This window comes from Cyprinus carpio, chromosome B5, assembly GCF_018340385.1.
Source record: "Cyprinus carpio isolate SPL01 chromosome B5, ASM1834038v1, whole genome shotgun sequence".
Taxonomy (NCBI): Eukaryota; Metazoa; Chordata; class Actinopteri; order Cypriniformes; family Cyprinidae; genus Cyprinus; species Cyprinus carpio.
The window spans coordinates 17,526,906-17,553,318 of record NC_056601.1 but is presented as its reverse complement, the minus strand read 5'-3'; the positions used below and the strand labels follow the sequence as shown (position 1 = coordinate 17,553,318).

General features: G+C 37.4%; 1 protein-coding gene across 1 annotated transcript in view; it reads left to right on the top strand.

Annotated features, from left to right (window-relative positions):
- The window catches only part of fam172a (family with sequence similarity 172 member A), a 160,232-nt gene that overhangs the window by 57,651 nt on the left and 76,168 nt on the right, over nucleotides 1-26,413 (top strand). The window contains exons 7-8 of the mRNA XM_042724636.1: nucleotides 11,322-11,537; nucleotides 25,758-25,877. Coding sequence (XP_042580570.1) covers nucleotides 11,322-11,537; nucleotides 25,758-25,877 — 336 coding nt within the window. The remainder of the gene's footprint in view (nucleotides 1-11,321; nucleotides 11,538-25,757; nucleotides 25,878-26,413) is intronic.

Genomic DNA, 26,413 nt, shown 5'->3' with positions numbered 1-26,413 from the left:
GTGAAGTTGGCACCCCATAAAAAGGAATAATCACCAAAACTATGCCATTCGTTTGTGCTACGTTTGTGCTGATTTGTGCCGCAAATATGAAAGTTTGTGCTGGTTTGGTGTTTGAGATATTAAACATTCTTTTTTTGACCGTGTGACGTCACTCTCCACCCCATGTTGCCCAAATAGCTCCAAACCAGCGCAGTTTGTTTGTGCTCGATTTGTGCCCGTTTGTGCCGTTAAATCAAACACTGTATCTATTTTCCTTCTGTAGATATAACCAAAATATTTTCGGAGGCCGTGACGTCACTCTCCACCCCAGTTCGTCTAAATCGCACAAAACTGGTGTCATTCGTTTGTGCTCGATTTTTGCCGGTTTGTGCTGTTGAAATGAACGTCAAATATATTTCTCGTTCTTAGAAATAACAAAAACAATTCTAAGCAGTGACGTCACTCTCCACCCCATGGCGTCCGAATCTCTCCAAACCGGTGCCATTCGTTTGTGCTCGATTTGTGCTGGAAAAGTAACACAGTTACTTTTCTCAGTGCAATGCATTCACAGATTTCCTTCATTGCAAAGGATACATGGGCGGCCGCCTTAAAATTTGACTTTCTTAGAATGCAGCATGCTTTTTGGTACAGCTTTTGTGTAGGAGCATCTATGGTGCTTTAAAATGCAGCCTCTGTAGGCAGCTCAGCTAGTTTTTGGAACAGAGCATATGCGTTTCCTTTCGATGATAATACATAGATATGGTAATCCTTCTCGTTTATAGGTGAAATCCTTCAACTTCACATGGGAAGTAATATTTCACTGTAATATATTCTCATTTAATCCAATGATCAGTGTCACCTTGGAGACCACCAGTACGTCTTTTAGCTCTCCTTCTCCAGGGCCACAATAACAAAGTAGAGGTCAAGGGATTCCACTTTAACCCTTGACCTCAGGGGGTGGATATATTGTGTTGTGTTAATTATGATTAATACCCTGTAGGACACTCATTATTCATACTCAGCCAGAGATAGATTACACAGGAATATGAAGTTTGAGAACGCTGTTCTGCTCAAGAGGCCTTTAGCCTCTGGTCAGTCGCTAAATGTCTAGCGCTAATGCTCTTTTTATGGCCTCAATGTGGCCTGCAGTGTTGGACATTGTTTAAATCAGCATAGACTCAAGTTAGTTTGGTCCAGTGGAGTTTGATTATGAGCATGTGTATTCTGACTGTAAACAGGCCAGTGTCTCTAAAGATCCTGATTAAACATCCACAAAACTAAATTAAACTTTAATTTATTTTTTATTTTTTTACTTATTTTATTTTATTTTAGCATAACATTGCATTTTTTGTGCTTTGTCTTTTTTTCCTGTTTTGTTCTTTGTTTTTAAAGGCTGAATTGAAAAAATAGCCTCAACAAGTGTCTACATGCAGACCAAAAGCTACCTTAGCATTTATGCTGCGTGACTTTTAATGTATGCATGTTTAATAGCGCTGTCGCACATCTGTGCATATGTTGGCAGCCTTGAAATAAACCACTAATCACGTACAGTACCGTTAACCTGTCAAAGCAAACACCCTTTCCATCTCATCCTTATGAGTCACACTGTTTCCTCCTTCAGTGTATGGGAATTTATATATGGAAGAGTTTGAGATATCATGGGGCAGCTTTCACTAATCTATACCACCCATCTCCCTCATTAAAAATGTATGTGTGCGCAGGGGGGGAAACAATATAGAAATATAAATCATGAAGCTAAAGGCATGCCCACTGTATCACTCAATTATTCATATTCCTCCACCCCCACACCATAAACACACCTCTGGACCTCAGAAGTGTCACACCTGCTACTTGGAACTGGATCCAATTGATAGTGTCATGTATGTATGCATTTATTTGGTAACACTTTGTTTTAAGGACCAATTCTTACTATTGAACTAGCTGTTTATTAGCATGCATATTACATGCATACTGGTCGTTTATTAATACTTATAAAGCACATATTAATGCCTTATTCTGCATAACCATATTTTGCATCCTACACCATACCTAGACTTAAAGGGGTCATATGATGCTGCTAAAAAGAACATTATTTTGTGTATTTGGTGTAATGAAATGTGTTTATGTGGTTTACGGTTAAAAAAAAAAAAAAAAACATTATTTTCCACATATTGTGCATTATTATTTCTCCTCTATGCCCTGCCTTCTGAAATGCATTGATTTTTACAAGGCTCATCTCTCTGAAAAGCGAGGTTTGCTGTGATTGGCCAGCTATCCAGTCCGTTGTGATTGGCTGAATGCCTCAAGCATGACACGGAAATGTTACTCCTCTTAACATATTGTGATGCCTTGTCCTGCCGGAGCAACGAGACATAAACATAAAACCCATTATAAACGTGATATAAACATGATTTCTAGTCGTGTTTTCTTTTGGAAGGCAAAAACAAAGTAGTTTCGCTTTCACAACGAAACAGCGTCACACTCAAGCGGCCTTGAGTGAGCAGAGGCCGGACGCCTAGAGTGTGCCACGGTCTAGAGTGAGCCGCGGCCAGCTTGAGTGAGCAGAGGTGGGCGGCTTGAGAACGGTGCGGTAGGCGGATTCTACGAAGGAGCGTACCTTGGTCTTGCAGCAACCACATGTGACGACCCCGGGTTGGACGCCACTTCGTCCACGGTGAAAGCCGATTCAGTGATCCACAGTGCAAAGTTGATGTATTTCCTCAGCGACCAGCATGGATCAGCTCCAGGCATGACAAAGTGCATATCTTCCTCTTTTTGAAGGCTAAACAATGTAGTTTCACTTTCATAGTGAAACACACAGCGTCTATACGACATGGCTTTAGTCTTTGCAACTTCACAGATTTTCTTTATTCACCAAGAGCTTGTAACACTTCAAAGAGAAAGGAACATTTGAAATCGCATCATATGACCCCTTTAACAACTAACTATAGATAAGCAGCAAATTAGGAGTTTGAGGGGAAAACTCTTAATTAATAGTGAATATGTGTTCCCTGTTCTAAAGTGTTACCATTTATGTATTTATTTGCATTTATTTAAAAAATATAAATACATGCATATATAATAATTCATGTTCCAGATGTATTTTTATATAGTAAGAATGCCATTTACAGCCCATTTTACTTTCATAAAGTGTAGTCAAACAAATGAAAACAGGAGCTTGTTTTATTCCATGATTATTTATGTATATATTAATATTATTTATTTATTTGTTCAAAAAAATATTTTTATTGTATTTTATTTTGAGATTTATTTACAATAAGTAGGTTTTAGGACAAGTTTGAAAGGTTTTGATCCTGTGTGTGTGTGTATGTATATATATATATATATATATATTATATAATATAATATATATATATATAATATATATATTAGTGCTGCACAAAATTCAATAATGCATTTAAAAGTAGTTTATTATGCACTTTTTTAATTTAAAAGTACTGCTAAATGAACAAAATTGCAATAACATTTGGTTTGCAAACACTTAATAACAACAAACAAGTAAGGTGCTTTTTTACAGCAGTATTCCTTTTACATAGTAGCAGTTAAAATATTTATTGTAAAGCTCTTATAACATACAAATATAAAACAAGCTATTTGCCACTGCCAGGGCATTAACTTTTTTATAGAAAATAATTTATAGTTTGTTAGAGTCCAGAGCCTCCATCATAACATTATAACAGGCACCTTAGAGACCTGCGCGGGACCTAACGCAGCGGAGTGTGCCGCAGGACAACACTTGATGGGCGAAGGCGATTCGCTGGTGGGTAGAGACTCGTGTGTGCGGGATGCGGGAGAATAAGGATGTACTCACACTGAACCGTGCCAGAGCGCGTTGGACCCTCAAAGCCCGGTTCGTTTGACTAGTGTGATCTCTCCGTGCCGTGCTCAGGCGTGGTTCATTTAGCCGTCCCTGACTAGTTTGGAAGAGGTGGGCCAGAGCGCGGTCCAGTTATAGATCAGTGAGTGTGAGCGCTAACCGCGCCGGAGCGCTGAACTTATGATGCGTGCAGCATTATTGCATGAACATTTCTGAGCAGCAAGAGTGATAGATGTGTAAAGCAATATATTGTGAGAGAGGGCCGTATGTTACCGCGTCCCAAACGACTCAAAATAATAAGTTACAAAGTTAACAAAACAAAGCACTTCAGAGCGAGAGCGCTTCTCTGCTGACTTCACGTGCTATCAGAAACTTCCTACTTTCCACTTATGAAGTCATGATTAAGAGCACATTGCATTCTTTTCTGTTAAAATTAACAGGGGACAGTGGTTTATGAATGATGATGCTTATCCTAAATAATTTGGTCGGGAGCATTCCTGTGAGCGCTTCTGCAGTCTTAGGCTCTCCCCAAATGCTCTCATTGGTTGAGATGCATTATGACACTCATCCCAAGCCAGTACTGATCAACATCCCACCCCTCCTGTGACCCATGGTTTGTCTGTGTGTATTCAACATCCCATCCCTACTGTGTTTCATGGTTTTTATGTGTTTTTTTAATGCGTGATAAAATAATTGTCGGTGTTAATCAATTAATGTGTTAACACGATAATAACTTGCCCAGCCCTAATATATATATATATATATATATATATATATATATATATATGTGTATATATATTCTTATGCCTTAATTCCTTAGCAGATCAATACAGTCAATGGTTGTGTATTTGGATGTCAGTATTGTAGGTATGTAGTATTTAGTCTGTTTGTAGGTCAGCATTGTTTCTAAACGTATTTCCCTTCTGCCAGAGTCACTTCCTTCTGAGCGATTGACACGTTGCCCTCCTGTAAAAAGTTGACAAATGATTTCTGTAACATTTACTTACACAATCGATAGCTCTGACAAATTCCACCTGCACCATGATTAATGCTACACCACCCCTTCTTGCCATCTTTCTCTCCCTCCCTCACTCACTGTTTTCGTTTAGTCTCTCTCTCCTTCCCCTCTTTCTTTCCCTGTCTCTCTTGCCCTCAAGGGGTTGCACAGCTCACTGAAAGCAGATGTGTGTGTTTGTATATGTGTGTGCGTGTGTCTTCGATCATGAGCGAGGTTTCCCAACATCTCTTTGATAAAGCCAAAGCCCCGAGCTGTAACTACAGTGTTGTAAACAGCGGGACAGCTTAATCACAGCCATGCGTCTCAGTCAGCTGTGCCGCTCAAAGCCTGGCTTATGTCTTTCCTCTTCCCCACTTGCACACGCGGTAATTTACTGTATGGAAGATTTGGACAGAGATTTAAAATCTCCGAAGATCTTATGCTTCACAGTCATTTAATGGACATTTACGAGGCCCTGAAAGTCCATCCAAATAATGTAACACATGCAGACGTACTGTAAGTCTTTCCTGATTCCTGCTGTGTACCGGTGGGAGGTATGCATATTAGTCATTTTATATAATATGTGTATGTGAATTAAATTAAACGCATGAACAATTGTTTATTTTATTTGATTGTTTCTCTTTGTGTTTAAAACTAGAGGTTCTCAAGCCAAAAGATATTATATTAATAATAACAAATCTAAAATAAGTTAAAAAGCTAGCCATAAAACTATATGACTAATATTATGAAATGGAATGGAAGATTTTGGTGAATGATTTTTTTTTTTTTTTTTATGATATATCCATCCATCCATAATAAGTGGAATTATTTATCATTAATGGATATTTAGTTACCACAGTTTTTACACAAAATGTACCATTATTAACTAATAGTTTAACAAATATTAAAATGAATATCCATTTTTTTCATATTGTACATTGTAATGTTATGATATAAGTGTGTGTGTGTGTGTGTCTGTGTGTGTGTGTGTTTATATATATATATATATATATATATATATATATATATATATATATCAATTAAATATCACATGTAAAAATTATCAACTTTTTTGCATTGGACGGAAAATTTAATACCTTTATTTCCCACATTAGAAAACAATTTGTTAAGATACTTTATTCTTATCGGGAGTCACAGTAAAACTGTGATTACACATCGGTTTCTGTATTAAAGAGATAATACACCCCAAAATTAGAATTCGATGTTTATCTGCTTACCCCCAGGGCATCCAAGATGTAGGTGACTTTGTATCTTCAGTAGAACACAAACAAAGATTTTTTACTCAAATCGTTGCAGTCTATCAGTCTTATCATGTGAGTGGATGGGAATCACGGCTAAAACATACATAAAACAAACAAAAACAAAAAAATATACACAAACAAAACCAAATTAAACCTTGCAGCTCTTGACGATACATTGATGTGTAAAGACACAAAATGATCCGGTCTGTGCAAGAAACTGAACAGTATTTTTATCTCTTTTTTTACATCTGATGTCCGACGTAATGTCCGAACTGTTAGAACTCTCCTGATCACATTCTCAGCAGCAGGAGGTGAAGCGTTTTCTTCTCCTTCTTGCTTTATGGCTGATCTCAGACTTATAAGTGCATTAACGCCACCTGGTCCATTTGAGATATAGGTGAGGGTAATGAACTTATAAGTCTGCGATCCGCCATAAAGCAAGAAGAAGAAGTCGCCTCGCACCTGCTACTGAGAACGTGCATAGGAGGATGCGCTCAGGAGAGTTCTAACAGTTCAGACATTGCGTGAATCAGAGGTAAAAAAACAATATAAATACTGTTCAGTTTCTTGCACAGACCGATCATTTTGTCTTTACACATTAATGTATCGTCACAAGGTTTAATTTGGTTTTGTTGGTGTATGTTTTTTTTTTTTTTTTTTTAGCCGTGATTCCCATCCACTTACATTATAAGACTGATAGACTGCAACAGTTTAAGTTAAAAATCTAGGTTTGTATTCTACTGAAGAAACAAAGTCACCTACATCTTGGATGCCCTGGGGATAAGTAGATAAACATAATTTAAATTTTTGGGTGAACTATCCCTTTAATATGACTAGTTGCGTAATTGGTTGGCAACGATAAAAATGGCTAAACTCTTTGGTTAAGTCATATAAGTTCTTCCACAGCTCAACTTGTTTGGGGCACATCCCATTTTGTAATCAAACAATGTAAAGGTTGTCTTTGCGGTGCAAATATGTACTGCTCTATAAACAGTACAGCAAAATCTCAAACCACTGACAGTATATGGTATATACCAGCTTTCTGCCCAGCTCTAGCACTGAGTGCGTGCGTGTGTCGTCTCATCCAATCAGGACCGGGTATATTTGTATAGAAGAGCAGAAGGAACTGGGGGGGTGGGGGGGGGCTGTCTTAATCTCACGGAGAGACAAAAAGAGAGAGGAGGTTTGTGTGTGGTATCTCGCAGAAAAGGATAATGGCCTCTCGCTCGGTAGAAAAGAAGCCCATGTAGCGCCGCTGACAGACAAGGTCATCCAGAACTGTGGGGCGGGGAGTAGAGGTGGCCTTGAAAGGCAGGCCTCAATCTCAGCCTCACAGGGCTCGGGTTTATAATACTGTATCCTGGATTTACATTCACCTAGAGGGGGCACACCACACCGACCTGTAATGAAAGACTGTAATACGGACCCGTGCTAGTGCCGCTCACCGCAGTATGTGGGAGGGAGGTCAGTCGGTTTGTCTCGTGTGTTGCTGCGCTTCTGTATTCGTAAGGGTTATGCAAATGTTATTATTGTTATTACATTTGCTCGATATGCTTAAGGGTGTAATTTTTTAGTTTTTGTAATCAAATCTTTTTTTCAATTCGCATCTCAGTTTGAGTTTTTTGTGTGTGTGTGTAAATATGTGCCGACCCTCCTCAGATCATCTGTTCCCTCCGCCAATCATCACGCGCCGTCCTTGATGCCTCTTCCTCTCTGATTGGCTAGACTCCTCAGCCGGGGGCATTTCCACAGTCAGCAGCCAATCAGAGAACAGGAAGCGCAGACACAGGGGGCCAGGCCAAGGCCATGCTGTAATGGAGAGTCTCTGCATCGCTTTTAACACTACCTCCCGCTTTGATCGCACACGCACACATTTTTACCACGTTAACATTCTCTCGTTGTAGGACATAAAAACATGTTGGTGTGCCAAGTTATACATTGACTCCATATAGCACATACTACCTGGCGTTTTTATCTCACACACGCACAAACACGTACGCTCCTGACTGCTATCAAGCGTGCTTTGTATCCGTCAAGTGTTGTTCTCACCGCCGGGCCAAAAGCAATCCACACTTTAGTTCATCAGAGACCAAAAAGAGACAAAAAAGAGAGAGACACTCACATCAAAGCCAAACAAAGGGCCGCAAATAGATAAAACACTGGGCTGTCCGTCAGAGGTGTAGGATTATTAGCGACATCTCATTTCAGCCAAAATAGAGTTTATTGAGAAGGGGTGATTTGGGGGACATGGCATCATTGCTGTACTTATCAATTACGCATCTAACCGGATCAAACCAAACAGTCTGATTTTGTGTTTGTATTAGTAAATGTGCAAATACGGTGTGGCAGACGGTTTTCATGGTGATGGATCTTTTGTAGTGTTTGTCTGGCAGTGTAGAAATGCTCTCGGCTCTTTAATCTCAAGCTCTATGCGTTCCCTCACCCTATCTTAAACCGGGTTCTTAAAAGGTGAGCTGTTTTGTCCTATAATTAAAACAACACTGACACACACACACACACACACACACAGAAATAAAACCCAGAGAATTTTCCAGAATGTCACAGCGGTGTCAGTCACAGCTCGGAGAGATCAAGTCATTGTTGTGTTATGTGCAAGAAGTCGGCTGGTTTGAGACAGCCAGACAAAAGAGCACTAAAGAGGCAGTCCAGTGGCGGGTAATGGGGGTCTGAGCTCCAGTGAGGGGCTGTGGTGACCTGCGCTGACCGCTGGCCCAAGGGCCAGACCCTGTCGCCACTTGCCCCTCGAGGAGGTGCCTGCCAGGGCAGGAGGGCATGGGAAGAGTCCGGGATACGGCAAATGCGTCGTAACGGAGAGAGAGAGTCTTTCAGATAATAGGACGCACAACATTGCGAAGTTTGAATGCTGAATATAAAAACAGAGAAACCTGGTTATGAGTGCTTTATTTTTGTCAGTAATTATTGGAACCATTATACTATAAATGATCATGTTGTATTAATATTTTTATAAATAAGCATCATCATTTTTGTTTATTTGATATGAAATGTTTTATTTTATTTTTTATTCCAATTATGGAAACATTGTTATATTACTATAGATATTCCACTTATTTATAATAATAGTAATGATCATAATCATCTACTTCTTATCATTATTATTTGTTTATTTTTAATTTTCTCTTCAAATTTTTTACAAATAAATTTAGCTTAAGTTGTGCAATGTACAGACTCGATTCAAACTTCTTTTTTTCATTATTATTATTAGCGTTGTACTTTTGAAAAATGTGAAAAACTGTCTAAGCACTTTGATTTGCTTTTCAACTACTATTATTTGAATTAACAATTTAGATTCCCTAATAACTGTGAATAATGCTGAAATTACAATATATTGCTGTAAAGATGTTTTATTGATCCGGTAAATATGATACCAGTTGTATTGCATGAACTGAAGTTCAAAACTAAGCTTAGTTTAGTCAATTTATGCAAATGATTCCATAACCCCTGCTTTCAAGACATTATTATTGCAAAACAAAAGATAAGATTTGGCAACAGAGAGTTTGTTGGTTTTTATCAAGCACCTCGGTCATTTATCCAACCTGCCACCAGTGGGCAGTGGCACCGAGCTCCACTCAGCCTCTCTCACCACACAGTTTAACCACAACACCACAGTAACATCACTTATATGACACCAGCCTGCCAGACAGGAACAACTAACTACAAATTTCAACCCCACGTCTGGTCAGTTCAGACTAACTCTGATAAACACCGCCTCTACTTTTACACACCACAAGCTGTCTGTCTGGATTTCAAAGAACATGGCATTTATTTAATCAGAAACTGACTCAGAGTTCAGCAGAAATGAATTACATTTGCTACAGTTTTAAATTTAATGAGCACATTGATTTTGTGTTAAATGTTTAATATGCATGCATTTTAAATGAACTGTAAATGAATTTCTGATTTTAACATTTATTTAAAACTGTAAATGAGCACATCTTGTGTGTGTTTTTAGTTCTTATTAGTTGTATTAGTAAAATGCTGGTGTGAGCTTATTTGTATTGATTAGACGTGAAAATGCTTGCTTTGCAATCCATCATGTGAAATAATTGTAATTGTTTGCTATTGACAGAAGCTTAATTTTTAATTAGCAGTTTTAAAAACGACACCTTTGTCTCTTTGTTTCTGCAGCTCTGCAAATTGTTGAACGCTTGTATGTTGGTGGAAGAAAATCATTTGTCATATGTAGAAAACTTGTTGTTTTGCTTCAGAATTATTGATTAGATACCTTTTAATATGAATGTTTTGTGATTAAATGCTGTTTATATTTTAGCACAGTTTTAGTTTTTAGATCATTGAAATAATTCTACTTTTAAATAATTTTATTTAATTTATAAAAGTGATTTATTTATTTTAAATAGTAATTATTATTAGATGTAGTAAAATCCCCCCCCCTCTTATTTTCACTGAAGTTAGTTCTGTAAGCACTGGTCGTATTTTAGAATACGCAGGGATCAGAATTCACTTTGAGCCGGCTGGGAGAAACTTTGATTTGCTGATTTTCTTCTGCGGGAGTTTGGCTGTGTATTGTGCATTTATTTAGAGCTGGGCAGCAGAATAAGCGTCAGACTGTTTCATATCTGATTGCTCTCCAAAAAGACCACTGAGACACTGATGCCATTATGTATTAAAGGCTTTAAATGTGTTCCTTTGTTATTGTTTTAATTCATTTGTTTAATTTTATTATTTTTGGCTTTTTGGCTTGTGTTTTTTGGTTTTATTTGATTAAAAACTACATATTTTTTATATTTGATTTTACAGTCATGTTTAATTATTTTTTGATTAAGTAAAATCAGACCTGCATCTAAAATATTATCATTTTGACTTAAAAATAAAACATAAAATAATACGTAGAGTTTAAAATATAGCAGAACTCATCATGTAAGCCTGAATCTTCCACAATAAATTAGGAAAGCTCTTTACGCTGAATGTCAGCGTGCTAGCTGAAGCTGAAGCTGAATTTGAGCGCACATGAAAGCAACACTGACCTCCGTTCGCATCGAGAGCCGCTCTAATCCCTCTCCCAACAGTTCACTCCTCTACTGCACGCCACACAATGCCGTGACTCACAGCGCTGGCATACATGCCTCTCCCCGGACACCTTGCTTTATTATGAAGGGCCGGTTTGTTTTGGCAACTCAAGTACAATCAGAAAGAGCATTGGAGCCTGTTTATTTGTTTATTCATTTGTATGTGTTTTGTCTCTCAGGAGGGCTACGGGGTGATTGTGCTGAACCCCAACGAGAACTCTCTGGAGGTGGAGAAGGTTCCAGATCCAGCCAAGAAACCGTCCCCGGATGCCTCTGATGAGCCGGCTGAAAAGAGAGAGAGGAAGGAAGAGCGGGAGAACAAGAAAAAGAAGGACTTTTATGAGAAGTATCGCAACCCACAGAAGGAAAGAGAGATGGAGCACATCCCGATACGAGTGAGTGGCCGAGGGAGGATGACGGGTAGGAGAGAGAGAAAAGAATATGGGGTGAAATAGAGGGTGAGAGGGGGTTTTAGGCAGCTGAGTGAGTGGGCCACACATGTGTGGTCAGGAGGCTGTGGAGAGTTTGGACACCATCCAGATTTTTCATCTCGCTTTCTCTGTTTGTAAAAACCCAGCTTGATAAGCACAGTTTTTATTCCTTGATGCACTTAGCTTGTCCCTTCTTTCTTTCTTTCTTTCTTTCTTTCTTTCTTTCTTTCTTTCTTTCTCTTTCTTTCTTTCTTTCTTTCCATTAATTACATCACAAATATGAACCATTAGGGGGAGGGACATTTTAATTTCAGAGAGCCTCTGATTGGACAAAAATCTGTACAGTGCTGGATGACCCATCAATAAATTTGCTCGGTTTTTGTAGTAAAGAAGCAGTAAATTTTAAACATAAATATCTGCTAAATATTAATTTTGTCAACCTTTAAAGTCTTGATGAAACCTAAGTAGTGGCAAATCTTTTTTATTTTATTTTTTAAAGAAAAATTTTTCCATTTTTATATGCAGTGGATTCTGAGATGTGTCCGTTGCTCTCAAACATGGAGTCTAGGATTTAATTGGAAAAAATGATTGGAAAATTCTGCCATATGTCATTTTCACAGGAAGATATTTTAATCAAAAATTATGAAGTCCTAAAAATGCATAGATGATTAATTCACAATAAGATCATTAGCATGCATTTAGAAAATAGATAGCATGAATTTTCATTTCATGTTGACTTGAAGAGTACAAAGCATACAAATGATCTTAAAGCTAACAGAAATTTAATAGGATCTTCAACAGACAGCTTAGGTTAGTCAAACTTTTTATTATTATTATTACAGTATTTACAGATTATACAATGCACTCTTGACTCTTAAACACACATTTTTGTGTATACATGATGCACACCATGCACAAATAATGCATCCTAAATAATAATAAAAAAAAAAAAAAATAAATATATATATATATATATATATATATATATATATATATATATGATATATATGATATATATGTGTATATATATATATATATATATATATAATTTCCAATGCAAAACCATGAGGCAACCGGATGAAACAAGGGAGCATCAATTGGAAATACATAAAATCTGTCTCCCGAAAGTTAGCACTTTATCTTATCACCATTTGATGGCCACGTCACATATCGTCACACTCCTTGTGCTGTCATTTACCATCGTTGACTCAGTATAGGTGTGTGAGCTGTCAACACACTTCTGAGACTACCTTCACACACACAAAGCACACTGAGGTATAATTATCTGCACTATTAGCATCAAGTCAGCTTTAAAACCCCTCATACCTCTCACTTCCCCTCTTTTTGTAAACAAATTCTCTTAATTACCCTCTTTTTATCGCCGTAAACTAACTCTGACACCTATCCTTCCTTAATAAATTCTCATTGAGGACAGAATTCTGTGGTGTTGCCCAGATGAAGTTGTTTTTTTAACACACACACACGCTCAGTAAGAGAAAAAAAAATCTATGAAATAGCCATCAGTGAGTGTGAATCTGAGATTTCAACACTTCGTCCGTTTCTGAGGCGTTTCATCAGTGTTGGTGTGGTGAATAGAGGAAGTTGCTCTCCAGGCTGCTGTGTATAATGGAAAAAACTCACTGTCAATATCTATAAGAGCCTGGCGCTGCTGACATCTTCATGCGCACATACAGCAACGTGTGTTTATGAGTAAGAGATCGAGAAGGAGTATGTGTATGTCTCAGAGAAGAGCCGCATCACCCTGAAGAGATGGAAGGGAAGAAACCATATTAATGTCTTAATAAATATTTCATCTGGGATAGTTTGGGATTCATATAATGAGACGACTTAGCATCTCTCGCTCTCCTCCTGAACTTTTGACACATTGCAAGTCTATTGGTATGAGACTGTTAGTCCAGTTCTGCCGGATGGCCTTGAAGTATTCTGCACTCTTCCGCATTATGCAGCTCCAGACTGGAGCGCGCTGCAGTGGCACAAGGACGTGTGCTGATGACTGCGTGTCTCTGACTTATACTGTATGTGTGCTTGTGAATTCCTGTAGGGAGCATTGCCAAGTGGAAATGCACGCAAAGTGGAAAAGCCGTTTTGTTTTGAACCACTGCAGGAAAATATTAAAGAGACTCTGTTGAGATGTTTTCAAGCTTTCGTTTATGTGTGTTGTTGGCTTGTTTAGTTTTAATATAACTACTATCCTGCAGCACATTGTCAGTGGCTGAAATGTAATGATTCAGCACTCTGATTTAATTTTCGTTGTATACTCTGAGATCCTCTATGATTGTTAAGGGTTTATGTGTACTGGTACTTAAGTGATTATAGTTGCATAAAAACATACTGTGGAAAGACTTTCATAACATTGGAAATAGTTTCATAACATTTACAAACATTATTAGCTGTGCTTGTTAAGGCAAACATTGCTATTAGTCTTGCAAATATATATATATTTTTCCTTCTCCTTCTAATCCCCTAACCCTAAATGTTAAACTTAGGTAGACCCAAGACCTTTCTAGGCACAGTGTGATTAAAAACTCAATGGTGGGCTCTTTAGAAATTGGCTAGCAATCAAACAAACCCCTAAAACCACTCAGAACACATTAGCAACCACATAGCAATGCGCTGGAAGGCATTTAGCATAGTGTTGCAAGTGTTTCATCCGCAAGTAAAAAAATATATACAATACAATACAATACAAATTAACAGATCATCGGTTAATTTTAATTCAGTTATCCAGAAATGCAACCACACTTTTGTTCATATGTTTTAAAACTTATTAATGTTGTTTGCTAGTGACAACACAAACTCACTACAATATTTTTTGGTTACACTTTCCAACAAGGGTGCATTAGTTAATGCAAATTAATGCATTAACATTAACAATAAGCATTACATTTGTAACACTAGTTAACATTAAATTGATAAATGCTTTAGAAGTGTAATGTAGTTAAGTAATGTTAACAAATGGAACCTTCTTGAAAAGTGTTAACCAATTTTTATTTATTTATTTAAAAAAAGTAACTTCAAAAATGTCAAGCCAATAATTACAAGAAGAAAAAAAAGGTTGTTTATTTGTTAGATTGATTATGTTAATCGTTAGGTAGCCTTCATTTTTATTTATTAGTTTATAGTTTTTTTATTATTATTATTTGTTAAATGTTTTTGTACCCCCTGCAACTTATTTAAGTACCTCCTGTTATGAATTACTGATCTATATTCATTGGCGTTCTTTCAGTAAGATACCATGTTCTGACAACCGCGTACAAAGACGTAGGCGTCATTCACACTCATTTACATATTTGTGTACAAATACGCAAGAATCATACACACCGATTTACATATTTGATAACCAGCACTGAAGTCCTCCATGACTTCATTTTAGCACACACATCATTTTGTAGTACGTAATAGCATTGCATCCAATCATTTCTGTATATGAGTCTACTCTTTTTTTATGAATTTGTAACCGCACTGATGTCCAGGTATATTAGTGTGTGTGTGTGTGTGTATTTGTGTGTTTTCTCCTCCTCTCCACCCATCCTCTCAGCTCCTAGAGTAGGAGGCGGGTCACAGCGAGTCCCATTCTCCCAAAGTTTTTAATCTTTTATAGTGGCATTGTACGTGACTGAACCTCCTCTCCTCCCCTTCTTGACTCCCCGTAGAGCACTAGACCACCTGCACGTCGCTCCAGCCGGGCCCTGCAGCTCTGGGCTTTGGTTGCGTTGAGTTGATTAATACACTTCCTTACCCCCATTAAGGAGCCCTTAACTGCCTTTAGCACTCTTACTTTTTAGCCCCCCTTCGGGCTGCGAGCCCCCAGCCCGGCCTAATCTCCCCGCGATCTTACAGATCACAGCCCCAGCGACCCACGTCTGCTGACGCCGAAAGAGAGGGGTGGACATGAGAACCGGGGGGCCGAAATAGTGGGGGTGGCATACAAAGTTTTTTTGGGAGTTCACTTTACTCTGAATTTGAGGCCTAATCCAGTTACCTATTTTCTGTCAGCCAAGCGGAGGAATAGCAAGAACAAAACCCACATTCAGAGCTTAAGAAGCTTCCAAAGGTTTCATTCAGGCCTGAGCGGACCCGGCTTAGGGCCCCAGCCCCAAGGGGAAAAGAGCAAGTGGACAAAAAGCCCAGTGCGCTCAGCCTTTCTCTAAAGCACCACTTATTTTTGTAAATGACTAGAATCCTTCTCCTAACACTTTTTTTTTTCTCTCACATTTCTTATTGTTGCTTTTTTTGTAAAACGGTTCGGGCGCGAGAGAAAGGGAGAGCACTTCGTCAAACATTCAGACGCAGCAGCTTGTGGGAGGTGTTTTTCTTTTCTTTCCTTGCTCTTTCCATCTCTCCGTTTATTCATTTCTTAAGTGCCTGCAGAACTTTAAGTGTCAGATACTTGTGGAGATGGCATGAGTTTATTGAACGCTCAAGATCGCCATTGCTTTATACATGTACGCTATGACCTAACAAGAGAAAAATAAAACATCCATTGACACTAGGCCTCTGCTTTACCTTGTTTTGAAACACGCAGTTCTGCCTCTTGTTGCATTTACCATGAATTGATTTTCTAGGCAGTAACGTTTAAGTCTTGGGTGTATTAGCTGGCAAATAATGCTGACAAATAAAAGGGTGGCCTTTATAGTTATGATAGAAATGTTCTGGGTTGATGAAATCTGGCACAACACATTGAGCCTTATAAATGAAACACGAGCAGAACTGTGTAAGTCATTCGTGCATCCATTCATGCAACAGTTTTACGTGCAGTTTATACAGAAATTTGTTCTGCTCATGTTTCATGAATAAGGCCCATTGGGTTTCCATGAATTATAGAACACAAGTTTTCTTGCTTGCATATTTTATCTTGCTTCTGAAAATTCACATATGATTATATTTTTTAATTTTTTATTTATTTATTTTTTTAAGGGAGCACATACCTGAAGTTAGTAATCAGCATATTATCTGGCCAAAAACAAAGCTGAATTTTCAGCAGTCATTGCGGCAGTCTTCAGTGTCACACGGTTCTTCAGAAATCATTCAGTATGCTTATTTGCTGCTCAAGAAACATCTTTTTATTATCAATGTTGAAAACAATTGTGCTGCTGCTCTTGTAGTTACTGTGAAACATTTAGTAATTCTTGAATAGAAAGAAATAGAAATTTGTGTACACACAAAAATAATAATAATAATAATTGTGACCAACTAATTTTGTAGTTGTAGTAGTAGTATGCAAAAAAACCTTTCCAAAGTCGATATTTAGCAAAAAAAAAAAATAAATTGAAAAATAAAATAAAATAATATATATATATATATATATATATATATTATATATATAATATATATATATATATATATATATATATATAAATATATTGTTATGCTTTACCAATATCTTGCATATTATTATAAATGCAAACATGTTGTGTTGTCCCTATTATGTGCTCCAGAATCATATAAAGTTGTCACAGACGGGGCACTGGTAGGACGTTAGCGTCGGTTCAAGGGGTTACTGCTGGTGTTCCTATTTTGTGTACCTCTACTGCGTCCTTCGTCTCCACAGGAACGACATCCATTATTTATCCCTCGTCTTCTCTCTCCTGTTCCCCCGGGGACGAGAGGAATCCGTGTTTTGGAGATGTACTGTTTCCCAATGCCTGGCTCGTACATCCCTAACCTACATGTCTATTAGATATGGCCCAGCCGAGCCGGAGATGTCAAGAGACTTGTATTCTGGCTCGGGTTGTATCAGCCTCAGTCAGTGTTCCCGTAGTTCAGGGACACTTCTGGAGGTCCTCTGTGTGTATGTGAACTTTGGCCTTGAATACCTTCCAAGTAACCCCTCATTGCCAACATAAGCGTGGCAACCGGACGTGCCTTAATTAAACTTCTGAACTGATGATATGGCCTCAGCAGAGGTCAGAATCACAGGTTATGAGGTTTTCTGCTGTTTCAAGTGTGTGTGGGCGTCTTCTGTGTGTGTGTGAGTATTTATTTATTTTGAGCTCCACTGACTTATGAGCTGGGGCATCTGTTAGTGCAAGTACACAAATGAAAGTCTGAACAAAAGCTCAGTATTTTATAATAATAATAATAATTATATATATATATATATCTATATATATATATATATATATATATATATATATATATATATATATATATATATATATATATATATATATATATATATATATTTTTATTTGTTAAAATAATAATGATAAAAATAGATTAAAGAATAGGTTTTTGTTTATATAGTGAAATGTGTGTGTGTACTATGTATATTTATTGTGTATATATAAATACACACCCATGAATGTTTATATTTAAGAAAAATATGTAATGTTTATATATTAAATAATATATTAATGTATAATATAAATTATATGAATATGAATATATACATGTGAATGCATGCAAATATTTTCAAAATATATACTAAATGTGTGTGTACACAGTACACACATATATATTATGTAAATAAAAACTTTTATTTTAGATGTGATTAATCTCGATTAATCACTTGACAGCACTTGTATTATGTACCATGTATTATGCTTCTGTTCTGAGTTGCAGTAACTTTTTTTTTTTTTACTCACCAAAGCCAAATTTTGCACAATTTGGAGCTTTCAGACAGTTAATTTTGGAACCTGGAAACATATGATTCATATAGACCTGTGTTTTTCTTTTACAAGTGATTTTTGTAGTATGAATAGTATGAGTGAAAAGTAAAAAATAAAGCATACAATAGAAATAAAAAAAAAAAAATTTTGGCAGATTGATCTGCTCTCTAGTTATTTATAAATATTTAGAGAGAGAGAAAGTGAGGGAGAGTGTGAAGTGACTGTGTGTCTAAGGCGGCTGTCTCCATGTGCCTGTATGTACGTGTTGTCCTGTTATTTTTGCATATGAACTGCTTGTCAACCCTTGCCACCGTCTGAGATCTCCTCTCTCTGAAGCTGTGCATTGTAATCACTCTCGGGGCGAACCCTGCTGTAACTCGGCTCTGATGTCTGCTCCCAATCTTCCCGTTAGGTCAACCAAGAAACACATCCAATCTGCTGTCAGAAGCCAAACCAAGGGCCTTCACAGCAGGCCTTCACCACCAAACGACACACAAACCACTGTCTATGCCTTCTTCCCCCTAACATCAATTAAAGCGAGGCAGTAATTTAATCTGACAATCACAGGCTTTGAGTGAGACAGGTTGAGATGTCACAGAGATGACCTTTCTGCCCACATGCAGCCAAGAGCTGTCTTTTGCCTAGGCCTTTGTAGTTTGTTAATGAGATATTGATTTGAAACAATGCACTAGCAAATTTTGTCGAGATTAGCTCCATGCTAACAAGGTCACAGCGCTGTCACAGTACAGTCTCATGTTTATCAGCACCATACCTCCACCTCCTTTATTTAAGAGCCCTCTTAGGGGGTCTGTAACCCCCCCCTGCCTTTTTCATTTCCTGTTTTCCCTTAGCATGTTGATATTCTGCCCACATCTACCCCGTTGGCCTCGTTTGTCATCTGCTTTCGGTGAGTTCGCTAGTCGTTAATTACTTGTGATTTTCAAGTCATCTCCTTGGTTCGTGTTCTCTCCCCCCTTTTCCCTCCGCTAGATATGAGGGCTCCTGCCGCGGTCACACTCTTTTCTGAAGGAGCACCTTGTCTGGAACTGGCCAGGTGTGGACGGCAAATCTGCAGGAAGTGAGTGCCAGTGCTCATTTTGCCAGCCCGAGGCGTCTAGTGTTCCATGCACGCTAACAGTGCTATCAGGAAGTCCACGCGCCGCCATGAAACCCAGTCTCAGCCTTATCCGAGTATACAAACCCAGCACTCACACTGCCAACTTTCAGATCCCTCAGCATTATCGGCTTTCCCAGACTCCAATTTATTACTATCAGTGCACGGTCTCTGTAAACGCTAGCCATGTGGAGCTAGCGACAGGCTAACGGATGTTTGAGGCACTTAATGTGAATCTCGGCAAACACCGGCAAAGTAGATCCACATTCTAATGGCTCCGGTGATAATACAAAACACGCAATTACCTCCTTGGATTGTTTAACGTTTAATCGTTTAACTAAATGAAAATAATCCTGTGTCCTGCAGAAAAGCTACTACTGGCCATTGAAATGAGCTGAGAGGATTGTGTTTGCCCAGTGTGGCTACAGACAGTTGGCTTGTTTGTTCCGATTGAGCTTTTTAAAGGTGATACGTAGCTATCAGAATGTCGCAAATAAAGTTCTTGGTCTGATTAGGACAAGTAGTACTTACAGACTAGAGATTAAAAGTAATGTTATTTCAAAAATGTATGGATAGCAGTACTTTCTGTTGTGCTGACTGAAGTACTCACTCAAATTGCTGGCAAGCAGCTGTTTGTATGTGTGCAAGCTCCATGTGAGTGCACAGGTGCACTGCAGGCAATTAGCATTGCATGTAATATTAAAAGATCAATATATGAAACAAAGCTAAGTACGTCTGTGTGTTTAATTTTGAAATTCTTCAAAGCTAAATAGCACATTATTTGTACTTGTATATATAGTGTTGCAATGTTTTGGTCATAATTCTAACTTTCTGAATTTTGGTGACTTTTTAAAGCTACATGCATGTGTTTGATTTGAAAAGATAAAGACTCAAACAAATTGAGGTAAATTAGAAATTACAATAAAGCCATTTATAATGTCACAATATTTCTATTGCAAATAAATGCTGTTCTTTTGAACTTTCTATTTGTCAAAGAAACCCGAAAAAAGTATCATGGTTTCCATAAAGTTATTAAGCAGCACAAATGTTTTCAGCATCGATGTTTCTTGAGCACCAAATCAGCATATTAAAATAATTTCTGAAGGATTATGTGACACTGAAGGATTGAGTAAGGATGAAAAATGGCATTTTTCTTCTGATTGCTGACAATGAAGGTGATAAAGAGAAAGATGTGCAGGAAGAATCTGTCATGCTACAAAAAAGGGAGAATTTCTTATAGATTCTGTGCTCTCATCCTATGTGCCAATTCAAGGGGTTTGCAGAGTGTGGGACACCTCCATATGACTTTGCTCAGATTGTGTGGAGTATTTCCAAGAAGTGCACTAAATTGATAAGAGAATGAAAAACTCAAATAGTGCGCTGTTATAACAGATAATGTTAGATGTTGTTGAGGTGAAACTGAGGAAACCGCAGTCCATGTCATTTGAGGTACGTTTACGCTGACAGACATGCATGTGGTCACATAATGTACATGTGCTGTTGACGTGGCATGTGGTTTGACTGGATTCCATTCATTTTTAATGGATCGACATTATTAAGTTGAATTTTGCATGTGAATATACAGTTATCTAATTATTATTATTTTCGTTTTGTTTTTGTAAGCCATTTCAAGTCAGATGTGAGAATGTCCTGCTGTGATAAAAAAATGAAATAAAAAATAAAACATTAAAATGAGCAATATGGAGTAAAATATATGAAAAGAAGCAGCAGCTTGTTTTGAATTACATGTTTGAATTACCAAATGGTTTCAAATGGGCAAAAAAAATAAAAAATAAATAAAAAATAGGTTGTGGACAAATTGTGGCAGATGTTACTTGTGTGTGAAAAGTGATATATAAATATTTAATAATTAATTATTACTATGTTAATTTGTCACACTGGATGTAGAAGGTCAATATGAGCTCCTTGCATTGTGAGATACAATATCCAGACCAGTTTGTCTTACGTTTGGCAGATGCACTGTGGTGAGTCATCCAGATATTGTTAGTCTGCTTATAGAAAATCGCACACAGTGCTATATATATATACTGTTTAGCAAAAGTACAGTATGTTAGTATGCTGTTCCAAACAGCCAGTGAAGACATAGAATATTCATGTTGAGCTACTCCATGTTAATTTTCTTAGTCTTGAACTGTGACGCCTCTGCGTAACATAAAGAGAGATTTTCAGCCTTAAATAAGAATGAAATGTTTATGTGTTTATCTGGAAACTATATGTGGGCAGCTAACCATTGGCAACGTGTTAAAATAGTTTAACAGCTTGAAAACACCTGCAGTGCAACGGCAGTGTCTTACAGTGTGACATGATACACTCCGTCTATAACTAATTTTATTCACAATTTTCTTTCTTTCTTTAGTTATGCATGCCATTTTATTTTATAAAACTGTCACACCACAGGGCTATTTAAGTTAATTGCAAAATCTCTAGAATTAAATATAATTAATATTAATACATAATTAAATACATAATAATTAATAACTAATGATCATGAGAATCTGTTCTTACTTTTAATATTGTGTCCTGGTTTAAATAGGAATACAATTTTTAAATAATGTGATAATGTTTTTGTGATGTAGTGTAGTTTGTTGTTGTGAGGACTATTTGTGCTGTTTGTGTGTTGAGCCTTTTGCCTGAAGACAATTTTCTACCCCATTGGGGATAGGCAATAAAGCTTTTAAAATTTAATGATCGTGAGAATGAATACATTTAAAGCTGCAATTATTTATTTATTTACTTTAAGTCCTATGCTGTCATTGATAACTATGGCATTCATAGGTTGACTTTCAGTTTGTCCATGCAATGGGAGGCAAAGAGAGCGTTTGAGGAACTTGTCATTATTTTAGCAATTTTGGTGATGCTAGCGATACAGAAAGTTAATATCCATATGTATTTAGAAACATTGAGACGTGCAACAGGTCTGCACACTCTGGGAGTCTTCCAGGTCTTGCACATGCATGGATGAGATGAAGGCTGACAGCGAGAGAGAGAAAGGGTGAACCTGTCACCAGGAACTGGTCTCTACGGATGTATTGTTTCGCAGGAGCTAATTAACCCTAGGAAATAATTACACAAATATGCAAATGCTGTTTAGATAAGTGTGGGCTCTATCAGAGGAGGTAGTCAATCATAGGGGAAGGGTTGGAGGGAGTCGGTGGTCTGTGTGTGCTTGTGTGTACGTATGGACCAGGTGTCAGACTCTGTGCTGGGGTGATAAGGGGAGGGGGATGTTACCTGGTTTTGTGTGGCATCACCCTTGTGCAATAGTCTTAATTTATTGAAAAACACACACTTATGCACAGACAGAACAGCGTAACGCTCAGTTTGTTTGCTTCGCTATAAAATACAGTAGCCTTCCAAGATGCACTCTTGTAATTGCATTTGTAATTTGTAACTTCTGTGTTATATATTCCCCAGTAAAACATTTTGTGGTCAGAATAATTTTTCCCCACACATTTTTTTTAAACAGTCATGAAAATTACAGCAAATATTTTATTCTATTTTATTTTGTTTTTTGTTTTTTGTGTGCTTTGTGTTTTGTTTTGTTTTGTTTTTTTTTGTTCCGTCCTGTTCTGGGTTGTATTCCAGAAATTGTGGTTAAAGGGATGGTTCACCCAAAAATTCTGTTATTAATTACTCCCCCTCATGTCGTTTCAAACCCGTAAGACCTTCGTTCATCTTTGGAACACAAATTAAGATATTTTTGATGGAATCTGAGAGCTGACTGACCCGCCATAGACAGAAGTCCAGAAACATAGCAAGGAGATCTGTAAAATAATCCATGTGACATCAGTGGTTCATTCTCAATCATATGAAGCTACGAGAATACTTTTTGTGCGCAAAAGAAAAAGAAAATTTCAAATTTATTCAACAGTTTGGAGAATATCTACTGGACATATGCTGTACTGTGTCAGCTGCATCACACCGATACGCTGATCCTGTTCAGATCAAATCACAACAACAGGAAACTGACACAGCTGACACAGAACAGCATACATCCAGCGGATATTCTCCAAAATGACACCAGGGTGATGCGGAGGAGACAAATTGTTGAATAAATTCATTATTATTTTTTTTTTTTGTGCACAAAAAAGTATTCTCGTAGCTTTGTATAATTGCGGATGAACCACTGATGTCACATGGATTATTTTACAGATCTCCTTGCTACGTTTCTGGACTTGGGATCATTTCAGTTTCATCACCGTCTTTGCAGGGTCAGAATTATATTGTTTGTTTGATGCTAATTATATAGTAAGTCATGTCAGATATGTATTTTTATTATAGAAATACATTATAGAAAATGCAGATTGATGATGTGTGGGATGATAATCTAAAATGAAATAAATATTCAATAAATACCCCCCCCCCCCCCTTTGTGTTGTTGTTTTTATTTATTTATTTATTATGTTTTTTTTTTTTTTTTTAAGGCTGAACTGAAAAAAATAGCCTCAACAAGTGTCTAAATGCAAACCAAAAGCTACCTTAGCTTTTATGCTGCGTGACTTTTAATGTATGCATGTTTAATAGCGCTGTCACACATCTGTGCATACTGTATGTGTATTATTTAAAATAGTATTTTGCCTATTTTAATTAGTTAGTATATAGACTTGAGGCTGGACTCTACTAACTTGTGCCTGCCACTTTTTGTGTTTTGCTGCCCACATGGCATTGGTTACATCAGCAGAATAAAATAGTTTTTTCAGAGGTGGCAAAAGTTCTTATTTTAATGAAAGGTGGCAAAAGCAGGTGTTTTTGTTCTTTAGAATATCATGTGCTAATGGATCGTGTACAATAAGACCAGGGACTTTTATTTAGTGAGTGAATATAAACAAATTACTGACCACTACATCTCTGTTTGGCTGTGTGTCCTGGCTTGCGTGTGTGAGCACCGAGAGCTTTATGAATATGAAATGCCCTGCACTGTGATGATGACTCAGCTTTGGTTCTTCAAAACGCTTTGATGTCTGAGGGTGCGAAAGAAAGACATGCAGACTCGTCCCTGTTTTCACCGCCCTGCACCCACCTCCCAGCCGTCCAAGGAGATCTGGGCTCAGCGCTTTCTGCCAGTTGCATCACGCCGTAACCCCCCCTCCCACCAGTCTGTTTATTTACTTTCATATCTGTGTCCCCTCACCAACACAAGCCATCTCGGTGACAGGAAATCTCTTCCCTCCTGCCAGCTCCTTCAGCTCTAATTCACTTATTATTGTGCTTTTCAAAAAGCTAATCAGTGTGGGAGAGCTGATGCAAGATCATGAGAGAGAGGCTAAACTCAGGGCAAGGCTGCAAACTTTCAGGAGCTGATTGCGACAAGGCCAGCTCTTTATATCTTGCAGCTGTATAGCTGCCGTTTTATGTCACCGACACCCACGTTCACTCACTTGTTGCTAGCGATTTTCCTCTAATTTAGTTGTTATTCTGCATTTAAACAATTGCCGTATTTGCAAACAAGCACGCAGATCGATGTTGCATGCGCTAGTGAATGAATGAATGCCCTTTTTCTTCATTCTCTCTCTCTCGCCTCACATTCATAGAGCATTATAACCCCAGGCCAGTGTTAATTACGAGTGTTGTGTTTGTGCCCTGCTTGTGTGACCTTCCCGTGTAGGCCGATTATGTGTTTATCACTCGTATAGAGGCCGTATCGATCAGTCAGCGGGGTACAAATTAAGATTTAAACTTGACGTCACACAATCTATTGAGCTTTGCATTGGAGGCATTTGCAGTATGCAAGATTCATTGATTGAGTAAGATATATTTAACTCTGTGAATGTGGCTGTGTGTGAGTTTATGGGAGCAGTCTTCAGGCTAACATAAAGGTCAAACCTTTGTTTGTTATTTTCTAAAAATAAAATGTGTTTTGGTAGATTTTATTTTCTATGTATTATACCGCTTTTTTATATAAATACACATTTTAATTAAAATATTAGTGAGTTAATTAAAAGGGGTATCCACATAATTTTTTTACCATGTAATGAATCGGTCCTCAATATCTCACAGTGACATTTTTGAACCCTAAATAGATGATGTGTAAATGTGGGTGTTTTGTGTTTTTGCAAACTAGTTTTAATAGGTTAATTTAGTCAAAAGGGTTTTTTTTTTTTTGTTTGTTTTGGTCTGGAGAAGTGGTTTTCATTTTGAAAGGTGGCGTTTTTTTATGGTATGAACATCCTGGTACAAGTGTGTGTGTGTGTGTGTGTGTATACAGTATGTATATATATATATATATATATATATATATATATATATATATATATATATATATATATATATATATATATATATATATATATATATATATATATATAAACACACACTTGTACCAGGATGTTTTTGTATTTCTCAATTGTATAATTGTAAAATTGTATTTCTCAATGTAAGACCCCTTTGACTTCAGTTATTCCCACTTTCTCTTTACAGGAAAACAGCAGTCCTGAGGAACACACACTCTATGTGTGGGACCACTTCATCTCTAAATCACTTGCGAAAAACGTCTTCATCGTGGCACACAGCTATGGCGGCTTGTCATTTGTGAATTTGGTAAGTATTTGTTAGAGGTTATTATTATGAAAAGCCCTCCCCCTCCACTCCCTCAACACACACACAGTTGTCTTCACTGGTGGGAAAAGCAGCAGAAGAGAGAGCGAAATGATTAAAAATAAATAACACTTAGTTTCTTTGAGAAAGTGCTGCTTTTGTAAACAATCCAGTTCATCCTTGTCCTAAGGCACTATCCACTTCCTTGAGCAGGAGGGAGGGATGAAGAAAGAATGAGAAACTGCTATGAGAGCTACAGCTCTATTAAAGCATGTAGACAAGTGTGCATAACATCGGACCCTGAGAGAAAAGAGAAAGAAGTCATACTCTCTCATTTGGTCTTTTTTTTTTTTAATTAATGCATTTGTGCAATTATTAGTCAACTAGATTGCATAATGTCCTTGTCAGCTAATGCCTCATTATATGGCACAGATTATTAAGATCATTCTCTTTTGTTTTTCACGGATGAAATTCAGTCATACTTGTTTCGAATGACACAGAGAAAATGATGACCACGTTTTTTTTTTTTGATGAACTAA